General features: G+C 38.7%; 1 protein-coding gene across 7 annotated transcripts in view; it reads left to right on the plus strand.

Moving 5' to 3' along the window:
* DLG2 (discs large MAGUK scaffold protein 2) overlaps positions 1 to 25,504 on the plus strand; it is a 1,152,012-nt gene that overhangs the window by 683,158 nt on the left and 443,350 nt on the right. For all 7 annotated transcript variants that reach the window (XM_023762195.1, XM_023762199.1, XM_023762198.1 and 4 more), the window contains 2 exons: positions 7,957 to 8,101; positions 10,345 to 10,483. In XM_023762195.1, coding sequence (XP_023617963.1) covers positions 7,957 to 8,101; positions 10,345 to 10,483 — 284 coding nt within the window. The remainder of the gene's footprint in view (positions 1 to 7,956; positions 8,102 to 10,344; positions 10,484 to 25,504) is intronic.

Genomic DNA, 25,504 nt, shown 5'->3' on the forward strand with positions numbered 1-25,504 from the left:
CAACCCCTTTTCAGGCTCAAAGCCGGGGCCAATTTGGGGAGTTTGGGCGCCCCCCCCCTCAATCCCCAAAGCAGGGTTGATTCGGGAAGTTCGCTCCCCCCCCTAATTCCCCCTCCAGGGTAGGGCCCATTTGGGGGGTTTGGGGCCCCCCCCCCCTTTTCCACCCCCAAGGCAAGGGCTGAATGGGGAGGTTTCGGCCCCCCCCCCCTCTTTCATGCACAAGAGCGGGGGACCTATTAGGGGGGTGGGGGGCCCACCCCCCTTTCCTTACAAAGAACAGGGGCCAATCCGGGGGGGGGGGGGCCTGCCCCCTTTTCACTCACAGAGCAGGGCCGATCAGGGGGTTGGGGTGCTGCCCCCTGTCACTCACAGAGCCAGGGCCCAATAAGGGGGGGTTGGGGGCTCCGTACCCCTGTCACACACAGAGCAGGGTCGATCAGGGGGTTGGGGCGCCGCCCTCTATCACCCACAGAGCAGGGTCGATCAGGGGGTTGGGCGCTGCACCCTGTCACACTCAGGGCAGGGCCAATGGGGAGGTTATGGCTCTCCCCCGTCACACACAGAGCAAGGCCCGTGGAGGGGGGTTGGGCGCCACCCTCTATCACCCACAGAGCAGGGCCGATCAGGGGGTTGGGCGCCGCCAATGTCACACTCAGGGCAGGGCCGATGGAGAGGTTATGGCTCTACCCTGTCACACACAGAGCAGGACCTGTGGGGGCGGGGGGGTTGGGGCGCCGCACCCTGTCAAACACAGAGCCGCAGGGCGATCAGGGGGTTGGGGAGCTCCCCCCTGTCACACACACAGAGCCGCAGGGCTATCAGGGGATTGGGGAGCTCCCCCCTATCAGGCACAGAGCAGGGCTGATCAGGGGGTTGGGGTGCCTTCCCCTGTCACGAACAGAGCAGGGCGGATAGGGAGGGTTGTGGCCCCGCCCCCTGTCACTCACAGAGCCACAGGGAGATCAGGGGGTTTGGGCGCTGCCCCTGTCACGCTGATCCCGGTGCTGGGAGGCATATTACCCTTTTACTATAGAGAATAGAGGCCTGGTGCACGGGTGGGGGCCGGCTGGTTTGCCCTGAAGGGTGTCCTGGATCAGGGTGGGGGTCCCCACTGGGGTGCCTGGCCAGTCTGGGTGAGGGGCTGAGGGCCGTTTTCCGGCTGGCGGGTGACTAAAGCTCCCAACAGCTCCTTTTTTTCTTTTTTCTTTTTTATTCTGGGCCAGCTTTAGCTCTGAGGCCTTGGCTGCTGTAAGCCGGTTTCTGGCCTTTGTTTTTCCTTCTGTATTTGATACAATGTTGCGGTCCGGCTGGCTGAACCTGGCTGACTGAAAGCGGGTTTCTGGTGTTTTGTTTAGCTTCTTATTTGCAACATAGTACATAGTTGCTTAGAGTTGCAGCTGAGAGGCCGGCAACTCAGGCGGGGAATGTTGGAGTCTGCCGTCACTGGAGCAAGCAAGCCTCCCTGTTCGCTTCAGTGCATGGCTGCCGGCCGCCATCTTGGCTGACAGTTAATTTGCATAAGGATATGCTGATTAGCCAATGGGAAGGGTAGCGGTCGTATGCTAATTACCATGTTTCTCTTTTATTAGTGTAGATGCCTGACACAGAATGAGTGTCCAATAATTGTGTTGTTGGTTGAATTACCTTCATTCCCTATCCTTACTTCTCTGACTCGACACAAATGTAAAATAGAAAGTCAGTACAAATGCCTCATTCTCCCTATAAAATGGGGAATTTTGATCACTTTTCCTTTGGTTATTTTTTAACTTATTTAGCTTATTATTTCAACACTGATGAAGTGCCTAGTATTTATGTGTATCAGATGGGGGTTAGGGATGCAAAGATAAAAACTATCTAATCATTGCCCTGGAGGTCAATTTCTGAGGTTGGAAGAGGCACTGCAGGATGAAGTGCTGTGGAAAAGGGTGATCATTTTCACAGAAAGAACCCTGCACAGAAAGAAACTATTTCCAGTAGCAGGATCGGCAGAAGCACTATGTCTGATTATGATGTTTGATTATTATTTATATACTGCTTTTTATTATACAGTGTTTTTTCAGATTCATGGTATCATTCCTTTCTTGTAAACACAAGTAATCAACCAATAAATCAGCATTACTCACATTTTACCTATAAGAAAACAATCAGTAAACATATTAACTGACCAAAATCCATAAATCTGGGAATTGAAACCCAATTCTACATTCAAAATTACTCTCATTATACCAAGTTGACTTTATTTCTAGAAACACCTAAAGTTAAAATATGGCAAATTATTTTTAATAAATTTTTGTCAATTCACTGGGCATGAAAAATCACCTTCCTTCTTTCCCATTCCAATTTCCATCACCCATGAGATCTTGCTGTGTGTGTTTCATCATGACACCACTGCACTTAGTTTATGTTCTTTCTTATTTAAACTTCTATTCTTTCTCATTTAAAAATAGAGTTAATTTCATTTTAGCAATAAATAATACATGCTCATTGCCAAAAATAAATAAGAAAATATTTATTATTCAAAGGTAATCATTATTAGAGTTTCATATTTATTCATAGTTATTTTAAAAGCCAATTTTTCCATAAGAATTAATTTCAATATCCTGCCTAGATTTTAATCTTTAGTTTATGCATATTTATTTTTACATCATTGACATTAGTACATTAGGTTGGTCTCCTTTTAAATTTATCATACGATCTAGTGATCAACGACTTTGTCTCCTTTTTAAAAAGTTAACTTTGGAGTTTATCATTTTTTTAGTGTTCCTAGAGTCTCACATTTCCTCATAGTTCTGGGTAACTTTTACATCCTCGATCACCTCCCAGTTTGTCCCACCACCTTGGTATTCCTGAATGAATATGGGAAGGTCAGGATCTCGCCATCAGTACTTGGGTCATTCCTCCTTATTCCCACCTCTCATGCCCCCACACCTCCTGTCTTTGTACCATCACATATACAGGGACAGGGTGTCCCCCAAAAAGTATATACACTTTAACAACTGATAACTCTATTGATGTTTCTTTCTTTTCTGATTTAACCCATTGGAATTAATAATTATTCAAAGTGTGTATGCATTTTGGGGGGACACCTGTATATGTGCTTACACTCATTTGAATTCTCACCACACTTGCCATGTTCCCTCTGACAAGTCTCCTAGCACCTCTTCCTTCAGCTGGTTTGCCCTCTTTTATCTGCATTGTCCTCAGATTCAGAGCTCCCTCCTCTATTTGAGAGGATGAGTCATCTCACCTCCAACCTCTCTTTCTTGGCCTCAGTCCAGGGTCCTATTGCATATGTCCTAATGGACATACTGCACATATGTATTCCCCCACCCCCCACCGTGTTGTACACACATTCTATGGAAATACTTCATTCAGATGCACATGATTTTTTTATAAAACCAGGCCAGTTGCTCAGTGTTCACCATTATAGGCAGATACTCGGTGCAAAAGAAAAGAAAAAAGACAATGAAAAACAATGACAAGAGCAACTAGCCAATCAGTATAATATCCCTTCTCTCTTTGTACAATCAGCTCCAGCTGTAGGCCCTTTATCTCGAGGGTTCATAGAATGCACACACGTAATTAACCCAAATAAACCCACATTTGTGAAAAACATTTTGAAGACTTCAGCACAAAAGAGCACTTTTTGATCCAGATCCTGTACTATTCTGATTTAAAAAAACAACAACACACACACGCACACAGAAGCCTCATCAACAGTACCCCAATTAAACTCATCAGTTCACAGATGTTTACAGGAAAATGCTCAGCACAAAATTTCACCAAGAATTTCTGTTTCCTGGGAAAAGGGATGGATGATGACAATAGTAATGCTAATAAGAGCTACCATTAATAAGTACTTCAGTGCACCTGTCACTGTACATAGGTCAGTGCGTTTAAATCCAGTGATTCTTATCATCCCTATTTACACATGTCAAAACTGAGGCCAAGAAGGTGAGATAAGTTTCCCAAGGTCACACAGCTAGAAAGTGCCAGGACAAGGATTCAGATCCAGGTCTGTATGACACAAAAGCATCCACTCATTCCATGTCTAAAATCTGTGTAAATTGTCCAACACTTCCTTGTCACAAATAAAAGCAGACTGACCTACCACCATTATAAATTACTCCCCCAATACCCTCTCTTTCCCCACTCCTCACCTCCACCCACTCCTCATCTGCTTTCAGGTCCAAAGATGTTCCTTGTGGTCTAAGAGTCTGTCAGCAAAATCATTTTCAGAAAACATGCTTGAAGGTACCATTTTCAAGACTGTTTCACTGCCCACCTTAAAAATGGCAAAAATGCAATTTAATAAGCACTAGCCACATCTCTTTTTCATGGGTAATCTAATGAGCCGTGTGCTTTCTCTACCCTGGGGAGAGAGACAATGAGTCCTTGTCGAAAACAGAGCTCCTGTGCCACGTATAATCTAATCCAGGCAGTTTTTAGCCTTTGAGTCTTTATTCCTTGACTCGTCATCCCCTCTGTGTTATGTCAACAAATTTCTCTTCCATTTTGTTTTATCAATATACAGGGTCCCCCCTCCCCCCCAAAAAATGTATACACACTGAGAGCTCAATTTTGAAGATGAAATATATTTTAATAAACAGGGCCTTTATAATTATTCCAAGTGTTTGTATACATTTTTGGGGACACACATGCCATAGGTGATGCTGGAGCCCTTGGTCACAATATTCACAGCCACCTTAAGTAATAATTTTTTGAGATAAAACATCTACTTCAATACACATTTTTAATTACTGTATATGAGCATCATTTGTAAATAGTCATTATTTAGGTACAAGTGATACTGCCCTAAAACAAGTGATCAAATATATAAGAAGGTCTCGAAGAGACAGATATATCTAGCTGTTATCCATTTTATTTATTTATCTTTTAACTATGTCAGTGTATTTGGATGACACAATATAGTCACCACCATATTGAGCAAGAAGTATAATGATTACTCAGGCTTATATAACACTTTGGAATTTATGTTACTTCTATATGTAAACTTGGAAGGAGACTCTGTTCTCTTCAAGGGAGAAAGAATAGATGATGTAAGCCCTGGGTTTCAATGAACCAGCACTCAAGGGCAGTCTCATTTTTGTTTTTCAGGAGGACTGTAATCCAACTGATGGCTTTGCCCCTTGGAGGCTGTGTGGCCTCTTTGTTGCAAGATAGCCTCTTTAAACATCGGTTTTTCTCATCTGTAAAATGGCCCTAATTATTTATGCTTTCCTCACGGAGCTATAACCAGGATCAGTTATATCATTAATGTCAGAACTTATACATAGTACACTGAAAACATATGACATGCAGATTTCAAATAAATGTTAGCTATTGTTATTATTACTGTTATTTTTTTTCTCTATTACATAAGGGCTGCCATAATCAACTGTGTTCCCACACCTGAAATCCCTCTACGTTCTCACTTTTCTGCACGGATACATTCTATCCATTCATTCCATAAACAACTGTGTCCTTAGAATGTATTAGAAAATGAGTTTCAGGGAAGCTGAGACCTTGTCTATCTGGAAGAAGAAATATACCGTAGTTCAAGCATGTCAAACTCGTCACTCGTGGGCCGTATGCCTTGTTTATTTGGCCCATGTTAGCCTTTGAGTTTGACATGCTTGCCGTAGATGAATAAAGTGTGCTCTCTGGTGCCAAACTGACTGGCTTTTAATTCTGCCTCTACCACTTATTATATCAATGACTTTGGGCAGATTCTTAACCTCTTGGAGACATGCTTTTCTTATCTATATAATGAAGGTAGTTATAATAGCTACCTCATAGGTTGTTGTGAGGTTTGATTATTTCAATATATGTAAAATAATTTAGAATAGTGCCTAATGTGTAATACAGGCTATAGAAGTGTCTACTGTGATTGTCATTCTTATTGCTTACTGCTATAACTCTAATACATAAAACAGTGACTGACACATAATGGGTATTCAATAAACATTTGATCAATGAATGAGCAAGTGCTAGACATTAAATGCACAAAAGAATTTAAGGGAATGTTTTTTATCTAGGAAAAATCTACAGGAACATATGGTGAGGCTTACAGCTTACCAGAGAGTTCACAGTCAGAATTCATACTCATCAGTCAGGTTCATTTCCCTCTGGTTCCAGGGTCCCTAACTTGGGCTACACCACCAAGGATGAATGGTCTATGGAACTTATATAACAACATGAGGCCAAAAGAAAAAGGCAATGCTGAAAGGTGTTTATAACTAACTTGCTATTTAGATAGTACAGAGAATATGCAAGGATCCAATCGTGGCACATTTATTTTAATCTACATTATTTCAGCAGAAACTAAGTAAGAATCTATAATAATAAAAACGTAATATGCTAATTAGACCAAAGTCCTTCTAGACGACCTTCCAGATGACCTTCTGGATGAAGCCAGGGCTATGAGGGAAGCCTGGGTCCAGGGTGCCAGAGGAAAGCTGGTGCCGGCAGCTGGGGGAAGGAAGGCCTACTCTAGCACGAATTTTGTGCATTGGGCCCCTAGTCTAATCTAATAATAGACAAACAGGATAATTGACCATACCTTTGCTATGTCTCCCATTGGCTAATCAGCAAGATATGCAAATTAACCACCAACAAAGATGGCAGTTAATTTGCATACATAGGCGCGAAACGTGGAGCGAAGACTGAAGGCGGCTCCGGCTGGAGCAGCGAAGGCGCTGAAGGTGGCTCTGGCCAGAGCGAAGGCCTGGGTGCCAGGTGCCAGAGGAAAACCAGTGCTGGCAGCCAGGGAAGGGAAGGCCTATTGCACGAATCTTTTCGTGCAACAGGCCTCTAGTATCATAATAAAAGAATAGCCTAATAAGGATAACCTAGGTACTTAAAATACTTCCTGAATATTTTAAAACCATTGAAGAGAAGTACTGCCGAGAACCACTGCAATGCCACTGCCATGGAGTGATAACTGCACTTGTAACCCAGGCTGTTCTGTCCAATAAACAAAGAGGGGTTGCTGTGCAAGCCACTGGCAATAGGGTACCCTTGAACTCGCTCACCTGCAAAGCCCTAGGTCCCAACATGAGCACTCTTTCCTTAGAAGACAGACTCATGTTAAATGGGACATTTTTATGGGAACAATTTTTAAAGTAAGAAAAGCCAAGTTTGGTGAAGTTGAGGAAAATAGGGGCTTTTCAATAGTTGGTGTAAGAGTAAACTGGTCCATGTTTCCAGAGAGCACTTTGGGAATAGGTATGAGAAGTCTTGTCATATTTATTCATGCAGTTTGGTCCAGCAATTCTATTTGTATGAAGAAATCAGCAAAGTTGTGCACAAATATAGAAAAGGTTTACTGCAACATCACTTCTACCAAAAAAAAATTAGAAGCAAACTAAAGGTGCTCCAGTAAGAGATTAGTGAAATCATTATGTTTTAGCCATGCAAGACAGTGCTCTGTAGAAAACAAAACTCATGTTACTGAAGTACATTCAAAATATGGACAAGTGCTCACTGTAGATTTAAAAAGCAGATTCCAAAACAATGTGTATAATGCAGTCAGAATTGTCTATAGAAATACAGTATATCGAAATAGGGAGATTACAGATAATTTTTTTCTTTTTTTTTTAGTTCAATGAATATGTATTACTTTTGTAATCACAAAAATTATAGCATAATAAGAAAGACATTTGACCACTGCTTTCACTTTTCCACAAAGAGTATTCTGCTTGCTGTTATAATGTATTGCTTCATCACAGAAAAAGGCAGAAGCAACCTTGTTTTTTAGCATCAATAGCTGTATCTTACCTGCTTGGGCTGATGCCATTAACCTATCTGTTCTGCCAAAGTATGAAATAGATACTGGACTGTAATCATTGCAATTTATTCTTGAAATGAGGTCAACATTCTATGTATCTTCTTGCCTGAGTATTTCCCTTCACCTGCAGAGTTTTGACTCTAATATTGAATTTTTTCACCTCTCAGGTAAACAACTACAGTTTAGAAGAAGTAACACATGAAGAGGCAGTAGCAATATTGAAGAACACGTCAGATGTAGTTTATCTAAAAGTTGGCAAGCCCACCACCATTTATATGACTGATCCTTATGGTCCACCTGATATTACTCACTGTAAGTACCACCCTCTGTGTCATCTTTGAATAGCATGCCAGGTTTGGGAAATTGGAATTCTGCAAAACTTGGCAAAGTCCTATGCTCGCACCTTCCCATTTGTTAAGCCTGTGGAAATACTTCAGAGGGATCCTGTGCTCTACTCCCTGGTTGCCTAGCATTTTGAAGGTGAGACACCCTGATGATTTGGCAGGTCCGCCACTGTGGGAAGGCTTAATAATGTATGTTGTAGACGGTGTGGTTACAATAACATAGGAGCAGCACATTTTTAAGGGCTATTTCTTAAGTCCCTAATGCATAATGGCTCTCATGCCATAATATTTTCTCTTCCTAGTTCAAATCTATATAATAGCAGAGTGGAAAAGACAGGCTGGCAAAATAGACCCAGGAAAATACTATGCTTCTTCTTGGTAGGCGGGGAGGGGTAGGGGGGACTTATATTTGATGAAATTATGGTCTGTAATCACCATCATCATAGCTCTTACCTTTACCTGATTTTGTTATATTGGTAGAGAAGCCAGATAAACTTGTTGGTCACTAAGGCAGTAAAGGTGGGTTGAAGGTAGGGATTTCTAGGGCAACAACTAACTATGAGATGCTGTGCTGGCCTGTCTTTTCTAGAACTCTTCTTAATAGGTCAACAAGAACTTTACCTAAAGTTCTGTCTTAATGGACCTAATTGTGAAGCAATTCATTTTTTTATTGAGTTTAAGGAACAGTTTTGTTGACATCAGTAAGTTTTCTCAGATTTTGAGGAGCCACTTGTAAAGTTAGGAACCCAGAATGTCTTCAGGACCTGCCATTAATTAGCACTATGGTCTTAAGCAAATCGGTTAACCTCTCTTAGATTTAGATTTAAATTTCTCTTGAGAGAAATTTACAGGTTGAATAGTTTTGTTACCTCCCCATTACATTAACTATTGCTTTTCTTAATGGTGATTCTAAAATGACTTGCCCCCAGATATGTCTTTTTTTCAAGCAGGTAGTAATCTGAGATCAGTCTTACCTTAGGATATGAAAGAGATTGAACTTCAAAGTGTTTCAAACTGGATGAACTTAGAAAAATCAGCCTTGATACTCTGTGAGCCACTTCATGAGGGCTTATAAGGACAATGCAAAAGAGAGAAAAGAGAGAAAACAAAACTTGCTATTCAAATAAGAAATATGTATTGAGTAACTTTAATATGTACAAAACACCTTGTGAGATAATAGGCGATTTACAAAGGAGATACCACCATGGCTTCCATTGGAAGGAACACTAATTCAGATATATAAATAGCAGCAACATAGGGCAAAATAAAAGGATGCATAGGCCAGGAAAGAGGTAAAAAATATATATCCTTTGGGCATTTAAAGGAAGGAATATTACCTTTATTTAGAAGATTAAAAAATATGCAGAAGGTGGCATTTGAAAATTATCCTGGAGAATGGATGAGATTTCAATATCAGAGATGGGGTAAGAGGCAGAAATTGTTGCAGTGAATAGAGTGGAACGAAGGTACAGATGTTGTGAAGGACAGACAGGCTTTGTTTGAAGGCCATAGGACATGTGGAAGGGAGATTGGAAATGGACCAATCTCGTAAGAACAGTGAAAGGGAGAGGAAATATTCAATACTCTCCTGGCAATTAAGAGCATTTAAGCTAGAGAACAGCATGATCAGAGCTGGAATTCTCAATGTGTAAAATGGAAAGAGGAGGACAGGAGACCCAGTAAGGAGGGGTTTTCAGTCTCCCAAAAAGGAGATGAATTAGGGGGGGGGGGGCGGTGAATAGAAAAGAAGGCCAGAGTTCTTAGTCTTCCTGCTCTGTGAGTACAGCAGATTTTTTATTAAAATATCTACAAGAACTTGTTCTAGGAACCTTCTGCTTTTGATGATTGGATAGTAATTATGTGAAAAGAATGTGAACTCTGTCCTTAGAAAGCTAACATTTTTATTTCAGCAGAAAAATTAATCATCATTCTGAAAACATGTGTGCTCAATCTCTCCTCCAATTCCTCGCTTCACCTAATTATGCTAACAGGGCTTATAGTATAACTGCTATTATATCGTTCCAATCCTAAAGGTCACTTTGTGCTCATACATATTAAATGCCAACAAGCAGCACCCGCCCCCTCCTGGAGGACAAGAAAATCCTTGGCATGTAGCGAAGCCTTTCTGTTTTTAACAAAACCATAGCATGAGACATCGAATCACCCACATAACAGGGTTTTTTTCTTTTCTTTTCTTTTTTCACCTCGTAGCTTATTCTCCACCGATGGAAAACCATCTACTTTCTGGCAACAATGGCACTTTAGAATATAAAACCTCCCTGCCGCCCATCTCTCCGGGAAGGTACTCACCAATTCCAAAGCACATGCTTATTGAGGACGATTACACCAGGTCAGATATGCTTGTTGGTTAATTGGGTTTGTGGTCATTACCAGGAAGAAACTTAATTTGCCTAATGTGTCAGCTGTTGCTTTGGGGCTAACGGAAACTTCTTAGCGCCATTCAAACTTAATGATAGTCTTACTTCCGGTGGAAATCTGCAAATACGTGTCACCATGTGTCATTGATCCCTGTTAGGAAGCAAAATCGCAAATTCTTTGTGGAGAAATAGTAATATATACTTATCCATCACTTTGCACTTTTTAAGACGTTTAATATATGATCCTACTGGAGCTTTATAGCCATACTGTAAGAAAAGTATTATTACTTCCAGAGGGAGGATGGTGCTGAGAGTTCAAAAAGAAGGAAGTATCATACCAATATTTCATGTCTGATGAACGAAAGAATCAGAACTGAAACTCCTATCTTTTGACTCTAAACTCCGCCTCTTGCCACCTATGACCACCCACAAGTCAATGGAATTGGGAAGTCAATTAATCCTCCTTCTAATGTGATAACTACAGGTGGAAAGGAGTGAAATTAACTACAAGTGGTTTAAATTTAATATATCCTGTTAATCCCCATGGGGAACAGGATGGGATTTTAGGACAGAGCACAGAATCACGTTGCTAACCCCACAAAGTAAAATCATGGTTAGCCAGCTTGCCTCTGAAGAAGTCAAGTCTGACAGTTCACAGAGAAGACCAGTCTTTAATCATTCCTACTAGGGATTCAATAAATATGGGTTAATTAATAAATGAATGGGTAGATAAAGATTTTTTTTTAAGTGTACATTTTTTCTTCTATATCTTTAAATATTTTTGGTCCAAAGTAATCTATACTCACTGCATTTAGTGAAACAATACAAAGATATTCAAGAAGCAAAACTCTCTCCACAAATTTTCTCAGGCCAACCAGTCTCGAGGTTCCCACTGTGACATCCTGGAATGAACCATTCACACCTTCTCCGTGTTTATATCCATCCGTAAAATGCAGACTACGATATGGGAGGGGCTCAACACTGTTTTTACAAAAGAAGTTCATATTTAACACATTGTTCTGCAACGTGCTTTTCTCGGTGAACAATACTTTTTCCCAAAATGAGATTACATATAGATATGTACACGTTTTTCTGAAAGTGTTTGTGTAAAAACACTAGAGATGAACTCTTTTAATTTTATATTCTGACTATTTAATGAAGGCATTTGTCAGTCTTTCAAAATGGTCTCACTGGTACCCAGGCATGCTTGCTATTTCTTTTCAAATGATTAAGCACTTTCCATTTATCTTGCAATTTCAGGTTTGCTGAAGTAGCTTCTTAGACCTATAGCCACGGAATGGAATGTTGAGATGCTCCAAAAGTGCATCTGTGGTGTAAATCAAATATAACTTATCCCCATGCTGAAATATCTGATCTCCATGTTCTTAATTGAAATGAGGGCTGCAGCAAAGTAATCCTCATGGCTCTCCAAAGAATTCTGTAAATTTAGGCATCTTTATTCACCAGAGTAATGATCTGTTTGCTCTCATCCTATCTCTAATATTTAATATGATTTCAATTCAAAAATATTTTATCTTACTAGGCTCCTTAGTGAATTAACATTATGAAACCCCCTTTATAATCCACACTCTTTGCTAGCTATTTTAGAGATATTATCCATTTAATCCTCCCCAAAACACAGAAAGAAGGGCTTTCATCCCCATTTTAGAGATGTAGAAATTGAAGCTCAAAGGTGTTAAGGAATTTGCTTATGGTCACACAGCTTTTAAGTGGAAAACAACTGGATACCCTGCAAGCTTTATCATCCTGGCTAGAGAGCAACATTTTAATTTTCTCATTTAAAACTCTGCTCATTGAAGAAATATATAGCTAGAAAGGGATCCAAGAGTTTTGATAAACTCTAAAAACAAATGTGTCAGGATTGAACCTACTTCTACCACTGGCTAACTGTGTGATGCTGGGCAAATCATTTAACCAGCTCAAGCCTCAGTTTCTTCATCAGTATAACGGGAATAGTAATCACATCACCTCAACAGGTTGTTGTAATGATTAAGTGCACAATGCATGCAAACAACTTATAACACTGCCTGACACAGTGAATATTAAATGAATGTTATCTATTTACTATAGCTATACTTATTATAATTTTTAATGGATGTAAAATGTCATATGTAATATTTTAAATTATGCTCCAGGAAGATAATCCATTTCTTTTTATAATGATACTAGTGGCCTGGTGCACAAAATCCGTGCACTCTGGGGGTGGGGGGGGGATCCCTCAGGCCAGCCTGCGCACTCTCACAGTCTGGGAGCCCTCAGGGGATGTCCGACTGACAACTTAGGCCTGCTCCCAGTGGGAAGCGGGCCTAAGCCATCAGTCAGACATGGTTAGTCCTGCCACGGAGGTGGCAGAGGCTCTGGCCACCACCTCTGAGATCGCCAGCTGTGAGCCCAGCTTCTGGCTAAGCAGTGCTCCCCCTGTGGGAGTGCACTGACCACCAGGGGGAAGCTCCTGCGTTGTGTGAGATCAGGCCAAAACCAGCTCTCCAACATCTCCTGAGGGGTCCTGGATTGAAAGAGGGTGCAGGCCAGGCTGAGGGACCCCACCAATGCACAATCGGAGCTGGGGAGGGACACAGGAGGACTCCAGGGCATGTCTGGCCCATCTCACTCAGTCCTGATTGGCCAGACACAAGCAGCAAGCTAACCTACCAGTCAGAGCGTCCGCCCCCTGGTGGTCAGTGCACATCATACCAAGTAGTTGAGTGGCCTTAGCATATCATTAGCATATTACACTTTGATTAGTTGGACGAATGACCAGACAAACAAACACTTAGCATATTAGGCTTTTATTATATAGGATACCCCAGTATCTTACTTCTTGCCCTGCCTCCTCACTTGTTCTCTGGCCAGACAACCTCATTTATAACTCTGCAAAAATCTTCTGAATGGCTGGTGCCTGGCAAACTTGGAAGTAAATTATATCAGCACACGCACAACTCCAGTGCTCTCTCACTGCTACCCCATCCTCTCACAGGTGCTCTGCACTGCCGACATTGCCACGGATCTCAGAAGTATTTGCTCAGAGGAAAATTCACTGCCTCATTCATAAACATTTATTGAGTACTTCCTACTAGGCAGAGAGCACTGCACTAGGAATGTAAATGTGAATAAGAAAAAAATATCTCTAAGAACTATCAAATTGGGACAAAAATACATTTAAACCAGTGAATCCCCCAAGGCCTGTTCCCTGATAATGCAGGCCTCTTCTATGAAGTTTCTAAAAAGCTTACCTATTAATTTTTTTTTAATCCAGAGATTTTATATTTTGGTATCAAATGCCATTTCTTGTGTGATGGCTCATTATATCCTTACTTAGAAAATTAAAAGTTGGTATTTCTACATTAGTCCTCACTTTTTAAACATAAAAGGTCTGTAAAATCCCAATGTGTGGGAACTCCTTAGAGCAGTGGTTCTCACCCTTCCTAATGCCGCGACCCTTTAATACAGTTCCTCATGTTGGAGTGACCCCCAATTTCATTGTTACAAATTGAACATAATTAAAGCATAGTGATTAATCACAAAAACAATATGTAATTATATATGTGTTTTCCAATGGTCTTTGGCGACACCTGTGAAAGGGTCATTCAACCCCAAAGGGGTTGCGACCCACAGGTTGAGACCGCTGCCTTAGAGAAACAAACAAAATTAGATCAGTTCTATGAAGTGTTCTCATGTGGCTCTAGCAGAGTTCCCTAGCACCACAGGAGGCACTTCATAAATATGTATTAGAGAATTTGAGTTTTGCATGAATGCCACAAGAACAGCCTATGGCATCAGAGAAAGTGTTAAAGATGAGATAACTCTGGAGTTTGAGCCTGAAAAAATGTGTAGGCATTCATTAGAGAGTCAAGATACCAGGAAGGACATTTGGGTAGGGGATAGCAGTGTGTACTCAAGGAAGAGTGAGAAATAGAATCTAATGAAAACAACTATTACAGTTTGAAATGTAAGGCTCATAAAAAGAAATAGTACCTCTCTTTAAATTATCTTTATGTCCCTATCCTTTCTCTCAACCTAGTTGTAAGATTAAAAATACATCAAGTGGTAAAAACAAAAAGACTACACTATGCATTATTAACACTAAGTGCTGTAATGTATACGATTGCCCTATATTATTTATATCACATTCTTATTCTTGATTTTTTACAGGAAACAAAAATGAATTTAAGTCATTACTTTATATGACACAGCAAAGAAATAGCACATACAGAATTTTAATTCAGGTCAGTCAGCCTGTCTTTAAAGGCTTCATCTCCATATCCTGACCTCCTGTGTCATGCAGTCTCTTTCCAAGGAGAAATATTGGATAAAGAGAACGGGGCTTACTCAGGAGGCTGGGTTCTAATCTCAGTCCTACTACTTGCCTAGATGACCCTGAACAAGTCATTTAATTTCTAAGAGTCTTGATTTTCTCATCTATAGATTTAGATAAAGGATCTTCTAATTTCTTCATGGAATGATGAGGTTTTCATGTGATAATATGCATGAAAGTTGTCAACTTTAGAGGGCTATATAAAATTATTATTTAATAGTAAAATTACCAAGATATTATAATAGCTTATATTTAATACCTGCTTTATACTTTCCTAAAATAGTAAATAAAGGGAATGAATCTTTAATGATGGGACTCGGGCTGATGGAGAAAGATTTCTGTGAAAAAGGAATCTTCAATAACCTATAAAACCTTACCAAATTGGCAGCCTTTTATTTCATATGCTCATAATATCTTACTCTGTTATAAGAAATATTTCTCTATTTTCTTCATTCTTCACTTTTGTTGAAAAATGTCATAAGAATTTTTAAAGGATTTTTATTAGAATGACTTAGCTGGAATTCTTCAATAAATCTCTTTCTTACTGTTAAGGAAATGTATACCTGAGTAAACTAGGAAATTTTGTTTTTCTATTGATTTATGAAAGAGAGCATAAACAAAAAGTCCTTGGGTAAAATTCTCTTAGTAGAAAGCCAATTGAGTCCCCTATAAATCAAAGTGATGCAATATTCTGCCCTTCTATGTTTGGAAAAGAAAGCTATTTCAATGATGCTGAGATGGGTTTATAGCACAGGGAATTATAGACTATCAGAATTGGAAGGGCTACAAATGAATATAGAGTCTAATCTTCTTCCATTTGTTAGGTAAGGAACACAAGAACCAGCACGATTCGTTAGCTATCCTAAGTCCCATACTTGTAAAAGATAGAATCAGACTTAGAATGTCTTCAGACACCCAAACTAGCACTCTTTCCATTCCTCTCAGATGATGTTCACTTATTTTTTCTTTTTGGGTGAAGTCAGAAGGTAACAATTACACAAAGCTACAATTGCCCAGCCGAGTAGCTCAGTGGTTGAGTGTTGACCTATGAACCAGGGGGTCATGGTTCGATTCCAGGTCAGGGCACATGTCTTGGCTGCGGGCTCGATCCCCAGTAAAGGGCATGCAGGAGGCAGCTGATCAATGATTCTCTTTCATCATTGATGTTTCTATCTCTCTCTCCCTCTCCCTTCTTCTCTGAAATCAATAAAAAAAATCTATATTTTTAAAGCTAAAATCAATCAATGATCATCTATGAGCAGTACCTACAATATGGATTCCACTTCTACTGAGCCAAGTCTTCTCTGGTCACCCAGAGGAGACACAGCTACACACCTCTCCTCATCAGGCTAAATATGCTCAAGATATACAAATAAATCATCGGCACTAAAATGACACCAAAAAATTTGGGGATGCAGAATAAAACTACTCTTCCTAGATATGGGGACAATTTCCCAAGTTATGAATGTGATAAATGTCATTATGAAAGCCAGGGTTCTAAACCATAGCTGTGATTGATATATTATTTCCTAGTGACGGGAATCAAGTTGACCTGACCCTAAACTCAGGATACCCAGGCGTCTTTCTGATATGTTCCATGTATTGTTCCCTCACCTAATTTGGTTGATGAATAAGCAAAAGCTAAATAAAGTCTTGGGAAAGATTTCTTGTCCTCAGAAGCTTTCAAGGACCACTCTAAATTGTGACTTCAATGTTGACCAGTTTGACTTCCCTATTTACTAAATAAATATGAACCCATTGGACTAGATTCTGTCTCCATTCTATTCTCCCCAAATGATAGAACACTAGCTTACTGGATATAGTATCTAAAATGCATTCCAGTTATTTTTCTTTCTTTCATTCATTTATTTGTTTAATCATTCCATCGATATTCAGTTTCTACCATGTGTCAAGCACAGTTATTAGTGACAAAGTTACAATGGTGAACACACCAGATAAGATTCCTCTCCTCATGGAGTTTACAACCTAGTGTATTGAATAAGAGCTGTACAGATAAGTGAGTTAACATAGTGGTAAGTGTTATAAAAAAAAAAATAAAGGACTAATGTGATAGAGAGTGATTGGGGAAGAGAATAATATTAAGTAGGATAACCAGGGAATTCCTTTCTGAGGAGATGGCATATGAACTGAGACATGAACAAAAGAGAAAAAAAAAAGTGGTGGTATAAAGTTCAGAGAAAGAACATTCCGGGGAGAGAAAATAGCAATAGCAAGGCCTCAGAGTCACTGAGGCAGGAATAGATTTAGTGTGTTCCTGGAACATAAGGAAGTCCAGCTTGGCTGGGAAGAAATGAACTAATTAATGGGAGCATTGCAGAAAATTAGGTTAGAGAGGGAGTCAGGAGCTGGACGACATAGGACTTCGTAGGTAATGATGAAAATGCGTAGGTTTTATTTTAAGTGCATTCGGAATCCAATAAAGGATACTAACCAGGAAAATAAAATGATCTGATTTTATTTAACCTCTTGACTCCTGTATGGAGTAGAGGGACTGTTGAAGAAAGAGGGGAAAGTTTATGGCAAATGAGACTGGAGGAGGGACAGCAGTGGACTACTGACTATTTGCACACCTTTCATCACCTACGGAATAATCTTTCAGGAACAGAATAAGTGTTTGCCATGGTTACTGATTATTTTCCTTTGGTGTTTACCTTTGTGTATCAGAACTGGTTAGAGGCTAGACCAGTGGTTCTCAACCTGTGGGTCGCGACCCCTTTGGCGGTCGAACGACCCTTTCACAGGGGTCGCCTAAGACCATCCTGCATATCAGATATTTACATTACGATTCATAACAGTAGCAACATTACAGTTATGAAGTAGCAACAAAAATAATTTTATGGTTGGGTCACAACATGAGGAACTGTATTTAAAGGACCAGAAGGTTGAGAACCACTGGGCTAGAGTTGTTTCTCAAATGTTTCTACCACGTGCCCTGAGGCCTCAGAAAATGTACCTGTTCTTCTTTGAATCCAGGGTAGAACATGAACCTTTCTGTCAAAGCATGAAACACAAAATCTTGTATTTTCTCCTAGAAGCTTAGAAAATATCTTTGTTTGCTTTCTTGTGAAAATATTTTAATCAAGCATGAACTTATTTTTATCCAAAATCTTCAAGTGAAGGCAACACACCAAGTAGGTTTTTTTCTGGGGATACTCAGTCTCTGTCAACTACCACAAATCCCAAGGTGTGTATGAGTGCCCAAATTTGAGAAGCACTGAGCTAAATTACCCAAACTTGCCAGTTATTAACTCTGTGCTAAAGAAACAGCCCCTTAATTATGGCTTAAAGGTTTAGGTCTCCATTCGGACAAGCTCTTACAGGATTGGATAACACCTTCCATCAGATTCAAGTCTGGGCATGTGCTAGACTCTCTTTTCTTAAACTTATATTTAATGAGTTAAACCATTTCTGGATGAACTGGAAGTTTCTTATTCTGATGCAGGAAAGAAATCTTTCTAATATGCATTTAACTATAGTAGAAAAGAACTGGGTGTGCCCTGTACAGACCTCCAGCCCTGCTTTAGAGTTAGGATCAGTATGCAGAGTGGTTAGCACCCTGCTCAAGGTCGCACCTTGACCCCTGCCTAGCTGTGTGACTTTGGGTAAGTTATGTAACTGCCCTTTGCCTCAGTTTTCTCATTTATACTGGGAAAAGGAGCAGAATAATACTTTTGACCTCTCAGGTTTATTGTAACAATAAACTGAGTTAATACATGTGAAATGCTTGGAAAAAAGTCAAACTCAATAAATGTTAGCTATTATTGATACTGTTTAAAGCAAGGCTATAAGATGAGCTACTCCACAAATAAAGTCATTTTTTCGGTATACATCCTCCATGAAATGAAAATGTAGCCAACAGCATTATACAGCGCCCAAAAGCAATCTTCAGTACATACGAGCATACATTTTTTCAACTTAGTTATATTATAGGGCATATTAGAACATTTTATTACAGGAAGTCATTATAGCCTTAATGCTTTATTAAAGGTCTTTATTTTTATGGCTACAACAAATATCTAGTACCATGTACATTGACAATCCGATATAAGGTCCATTCTGGCTTTGGCTAACTACAATCATCCTCTGGATAATTTTTTTTTATTATTGTGCCCTATTTTAGTCATAGTGGCTCCCAACAACACCATGTTGCTTTCCCTTTTTAAAAACATCTGCAAAACATGGCATCAGACTCCTCACAACCTTGATAAAGTGGATTCAAAACAAACAAATCAAAGATTCCTCAGCAATGTCTGCTTTGCTATGCACTGCATGCCTGCTTTCCCCAGTATAGAGTGTGGCATTCATTATAATGCCTCTTTTGAAGCAAAGTGGAGCAATGGGAAGGGGCCAGTGGGGAAAAACTGGTGAGACAGATGGAGGATAAGCCATTATGTGGAAGCTTCAAGGGGAATTTTCTCTTTATTGATGGTAGCTCCACACAGCCATTTAGGTTAACTTACATCAACTGTGAGGCATGACAGATAGAGCTATCCCGATAGCAATAGAGTGGGCATGCTAATGGGGAAGTTGACAAATCTTAATTAAAGGCAGCTATCCAAATACGTATTAAAAAACATGTTAAGCTGCTGTTTACTGTCAGGGAAACAAATTTAATGTTAGAAAAAAAAAGGAAACAGTAATGGGGATTTTAAAACTATCTTTTCTAGGTATTTATCATTTCCTATGCACCTAATAAATTAGCCAGACATAAACACACAACACTAGGCCTTATAATTTATGGAAGATGGTTATTGCACATCTATAACTATTGTTGTTTAATCAATGCTGCAGTCCATTTTAATAGAATGAGTTCATCCGTGGTCTTCAGAGCTGGTTGAAGAAAAAAAGGATAAATGATGGACAATGGAGAAATTTGGAGGGACCACTATAGAAGCAATCAACTATTAATCGATCCCTGTCCCCTTGATTGCAAGTAACGACTATCACCGACACAATGTGTAGCTTATTTCTGACCCTTATCTGTATGATATTGAAACAGGGTGTATTTTATGACTCCAGACAAGTAAAATCGACCTCCTTTTCTAGTTTATTTTTACATCCATGTGTCAACAATGTAATACTAAACAAAAGACAGCTGATTCGTAATTGTCCACATGTGGATGTATAATTTGAAAATTACTAATGACAGTATTGTAATCCCTGAGTGACTTCCTGCTGTCTCCTATATTATTAACTGCTGTGAGTGAGGCTACCCTATTAATATTAATGATTGCCTTCACAAAATATAAAGACATTGTAGGATATAATTATTACATTCCAAGGACTTATATTCTTTTATGTATTTTTATTGACTTTATTGGGGTTACACTGGTTAATACATTTATACAGGTTTCAAGTGTTCAGTTCTGTAATACATCATCTGTATATTTTATTGGGTGTTCACCACCTCAAGTTAAATCTTCTTTCATCACAATTTATCCCCCTTTTACTCTCATCTACCAAAGACTTATATTCTTACATGTTATAGACTTGTAATTACATAAGTTTTGGGTTGAATTATTCATTTATTGCTTCTAGGTCATTTGACTAATCTAGGTTATGAAGCAAGCTATATCTGAGTAAAAATCTTTTTAAAAATACTGCTATCACACACTTTCCCCAGACAACCTTTTCAATATTTATCTCTATATCTATTTTGTGCCTTTTTATTAACTTATACTCCTCTTAAATTGTTTTTTCTAATAATTTCTATCTTATTTTATTATGTTTTCCTAATTGTAAAATAATAATATTTGTAGAAAAGTTATAAAATAACAAAAACATGAAGAACAATTAATAAAAATTACTCTTACCACATAAAAATAATCATTATTAATATTTGTTATATTTTGTTTTTTTCTGTATAATTTTATAAAAATTGGATTATATTATATATAGTGGGTTTTTTCTTTTTTAATTTAACATTATAATTTGAGCATTTTCTCATGTTCTTAAATAGTTTTCAAAAATATTTTTAGTAGCTGTATAATACAGAGGAACCATAACTTACTTAACTGCATTCCTACTGATGGACATTTAGTTGTTTCTAGGATTTTTTATTACAGGTAATACTTGTAGAATCTTTCTGACCCCCATCTCTTGATTATATATTTCTTTAAGATAAATGCATTTATCCTCACTGCCTAATCAGCACCTCAATTGGTTGCCTTATAAGCATCATACATTTAACATTTCTAAAAACAAAATCTGATGTTTATCCCCGACCTTTCCTTCCATAGGAAAATGTTCATAATCAAGAGAAAAATTAACCAACAGAAACAGAGCAAGAAATGACAGAGATGATAGAACTGGTGGACAAGAATAAAAGCTATTAAAAATATGGTTTATCTCACAAAAAAATAGGGAAAGACATTTAAATGAAAAGGAGAGAAATGAAATAAACTCACATTAAATACTGAATAATGAAAATATGGTATCTGAAGTGAAAATTAATATCACAAGAGATACTGCAGAAGAAAAAATTGTGAACTTTAAAGCATAGCAATAGAACCTGTTGAGATGAAACAGAGAGTAAAAAGACTATAAAAGAAATTCTAGTAACTTCTGGCACCAGTAAAAGCAGACTTTAAAGTACCAAATAGTCATAATTTTTAACATTTGTTGAAAAATATAATCATACTGGTCTGAAAGTCTCAACCAAGCCCAAAGATATAATGAAGAGAGGGACATGATAAAAATAGGCTTCTTGTCAGAACTAATGCAAGCCAGTAGAGAACAGAGCAATATATTTAAACTACAGGAAGGCTGACACCAGAGTTTGTGGCCTGAGCAATAGCAGAGAAGCTGTTATTACTAAGAAAGGGAAGACTAAAATTGGGGACAAATATCAAGCATTTGTTTTTGGACATGTTAAATGTATGGTGTCTATAAGGCAGCGATTTTCAGTTGTTGTGCTGCAGCAGGCATACTGCTGTGCCCCGATAATTTTTAAAACATGCAATACCTGACAATTTAGTCAGGGGCACTGACCTCTTTTCCCTTAGATTGTCAAATAAAAAAGTGACAGCTGCCAACACAACAATAGCCATCCAGTATGAATGAACCAAATTTATAGCTATTATTTTTTTCATAACAGCAAAACATAATATATTTTTTGGTGTGCTGCAGAACTTTAGTAATTAGTTTATGTGTGCCATCAGATGAAAAGGATTGAAAATCATTTGAGACGCTGATTAGGCAGTTGGGATCTAGTAATAAGCAAAGCTGAGATCTCAAAGTCAGACTGGCTCCAGGATCCATATTGTTGACCATGGTATTAAAGGTCACACAGCTGGTACACAACAGGAACAGGATTCAAACTAACTCCTAAGTCTGGCTCTTTTTGCTGCAATGCATAGGGTAGCATTATTAGCTTTAAGATTTCTCAAATCTTCTCTGTGCTTTAAATTAGTCTTTGGTTTTTTGGAGGTTTGGGCCCATACCGATAGAACTAAAGTTTTCTATCATTGCCTCTTCACAGCAACACTTAACAGCCTATTCAGGGTAGGCCATCACCTTTTCCCAGGAAGAAGGTAGGTGTCCAGGGTCAGTTTCAGGCAAGTGTTCAGTCCTTAATGCCTTATGAACATCTTAAATGCTCAGTGAAAGAACTTAGCAGTCCCTGCCAGTGTATGTGTCTCTGGGGAAACATGTAAATATCAACCCTCATCCTAGATGTTTTTAAATTATGTTGACCTTGAAGTAGAACAGTGTAAGTCTCCTCCTCATGGAGACTGCATCCTAATGGAAGTACTGTCAACTGATCCACTGGAGCCCCATATTTTGTTTTATGTTTTTTCCCCTCCCCTAATCTTCTTCTAAAGCCTCATTTATCATCTTGAGACAGGGGATAAAAGCAGAGTGAAACAGCTGAAATAAATGTGATAGCCAGAGATTTCAAAGCCAATTACGTGAGGCCTTGCTGTGAATTTGTAATAGTATTAGTAAGCCCTTATAGCTGTCTAGTACTGCACAGATGCTTTTGTTTCTCATTTAGTTCCTATGAGATCATACAAAATGAGCAGAGAAATGTTGTTAGGCCCATTTCACAAATTGAGAATTTGAGCTGATAGTTCGTAATTTCCCCTACAACCTGTAGAAAGTAAGTGGCAAATCCAGAAGCAGGATAGCATCTTGGTTAAGAGCAGCGATGTTGGAGTATGATAACTCTGGGTTCACCACTTACTTGCTGTTTGACTTTGGATGAGTTATGTAACCTCTCTGTACCCGTTTCATTATCTGTGCCTATACCATAGGTTATTATTCAGATTAAATGAAATAATTGATGTAAAACACTTGGAAAAGAGCTGGACACAAAATAAACTGCATTCAGATTAGTTGTTATTATTACTATTATTATTATTAGCCTTGATTTCTAATCCAGGGCATTATGGTGATTATAGGACTGGTTGCAGTTGTGGGGATGATGGAAGGAGATTAGAAAGTGAATGAAGGGGAAAGTATGCCTCCAGTTTGCCTAATAAAACATAGACTTATACTATATTCACACTTGCATTATAGGGTAGATTTGGAGACTTTATGTTGATTTAGTAATGTTTCCTTTATATCTCAATGTCTTATATTGATCCTAATAAATAAGACTCTATTTAAAACCAAACCTACCTATAAAAGTGACATTTTTTTAAAAAGCCTATGTGTTAAAGAAAATTATTTTTAATTTAAAAATTCTAAAATTAAAAATTCCAGAATGTTAAGTAAACAAAAGTATATACCTTCCCCAATAGTCAGACAACACGGGTATCATAAAACTTTATAAATGAATGCAGTGTTTACTTTTGCATACCTTCATGTTTGAGCACAGAAATCAAGTATATACACATAGCCATCCCTAGAGTGATGCCACCCAGTTCCCAGGGGGAGCATTAATTCTATGGCTTCACTGTATAACATTAGACTGGACAGTTGGGCAAGGTTTCACATACACTGTAGATCCAAATCTATATAATGCTGAGTGGAGCTCTAAGAAGGCTAGGCTAAATTTAAAATCATGAGAACTAAGGGGAGCTATGTAAGAGTTGTGATCAAGTATAGAATTCAAGAATGTGGTCACCTGGCTAAGGTAGAATCTTTCCCAGAACCACTGTGTTCTGTAGCCTAGAGAGAAATACTTGGTTAAATTCTTCTTACAAAAGTTAAATTTTATATATATAAATGCATATTTATAAATACATAAATATGTGTAAATAAATAATAGATAATACTAAATACATAATAGATCATATTACATATAGACAGATATAAAAATAATGTTATTGCTTTACATTTCCCCACTTAGTATCCTTCAGTGAAATATTGCATAGTGAATGTTGGAGTCAAAGAGACCTACATTCAAATCACATTCAAATTTGACCACTACCTCATCAATGTCACCTATTCTCTCTGTGCCTCAGTTTCTTTTTTTAAAAAAACTGTGATAACCACTATTGAAAGTTTGTTGCTGTGAAGATTAAAGGTGATGAGGTATATGACCAAACAGTGACTAAGAAACTTAGGGATCCTCTGTTATTGAAACTTACATTCAACCATTTCTCTTTCCTACCCCACTGCCCAAAAATATCTAGTTACAGAGCTCAGGCAAGTCATGTATATTTCACAGAATATTTCAAGTGGACAAAATGGAAGATTACAGGATGACTTTAAGCTCTATGTTCTGCATTCTACCCTGCTGGCGCTGAGGTGTCCTGAACTGACATTGAGAATTTTTATTGAACTTATTGGGGTAACATTGGTTAATAAAACCATACAGGTTTCAAGTGTACAAAAAAATTCATCTGCATACTGCATTGTGCGCTCACCACCCATAGTCAAGTCTCTTTCTGCCACCATGTATATCCCTTTTGCCCTTTCCACCTTCCCCGACCCTCCTTTCCCTCTGCATCCCACTCTGCTGACACCACAGTATCTGAAACTGACATCAAGATTCTTGACATAAACCTATGGAGTCAGCTAGCTCTTTGATGTTTTGACCATCACTTTTCACTATATCTGTATTTCATTATGACCCTCATGCAGGTTTGTTGCCTGATATCCATGTTAACTGTGATCACAATGTATCGTTCTAACATTTCTCCCCGAATCTCACTGAATCTACATGAGCTTTGTCATATATAGTAGATGAAAGGTTCCTCTCTATTGATAATCTTTTAAAATATATCTTCATCTTGTATCTTTATTCTAGTCTTTCATTTAATAGCAGCTCTCACTTCCATTGGGCATCCTGGTCCAGTTGGGATTACCAACAAAAGCAGTCCTCTCTGATCCTAGAGATAGGCCAGGAATCCTCTCCCCGCATGGACTTCAGTGCCAATCATTGCATCCCTGTGGGTAATTTGTGCTCTTACTCAACTGCTGGAAATACTTTGGCCAACAGTGTACAAGGAGAGATCTCCTATTTAAAACTCCTCAGAGCATGAACAATAGGGACATAGGTATAATTATCTCCAAAATGTGTTTCGTAGCTAGGAAGAGGAGTATTGGGAGGCACTGTCAGAATAGTCAGGTGAATGGGGAAGTACAATTAATATTGGCTGAATTCTTCCAATGCCAAGCACTCTAATAAATCATTTGTATACTTTTGTTGTTCTATTAATTTTATAATAGTCCTGTCATGTCTATT

The sequence above is a fragment of the Myotis lucifugus genome, unplaced genomic scaffold (genome assembly GCF_000147115.1).
Source record: "Myotis lucifugus unplaced genomic scaffold, Myoluc2.0 scaffold_236, whole genome shotgun sequence".
In the NCBI taxonomy this organism is placed as follows: Eukaryota; Metazoa; Chordata; class Mammalia; order Chiroptera; family Vespertilionidae; genus Myotis; species Myotis lucifugus.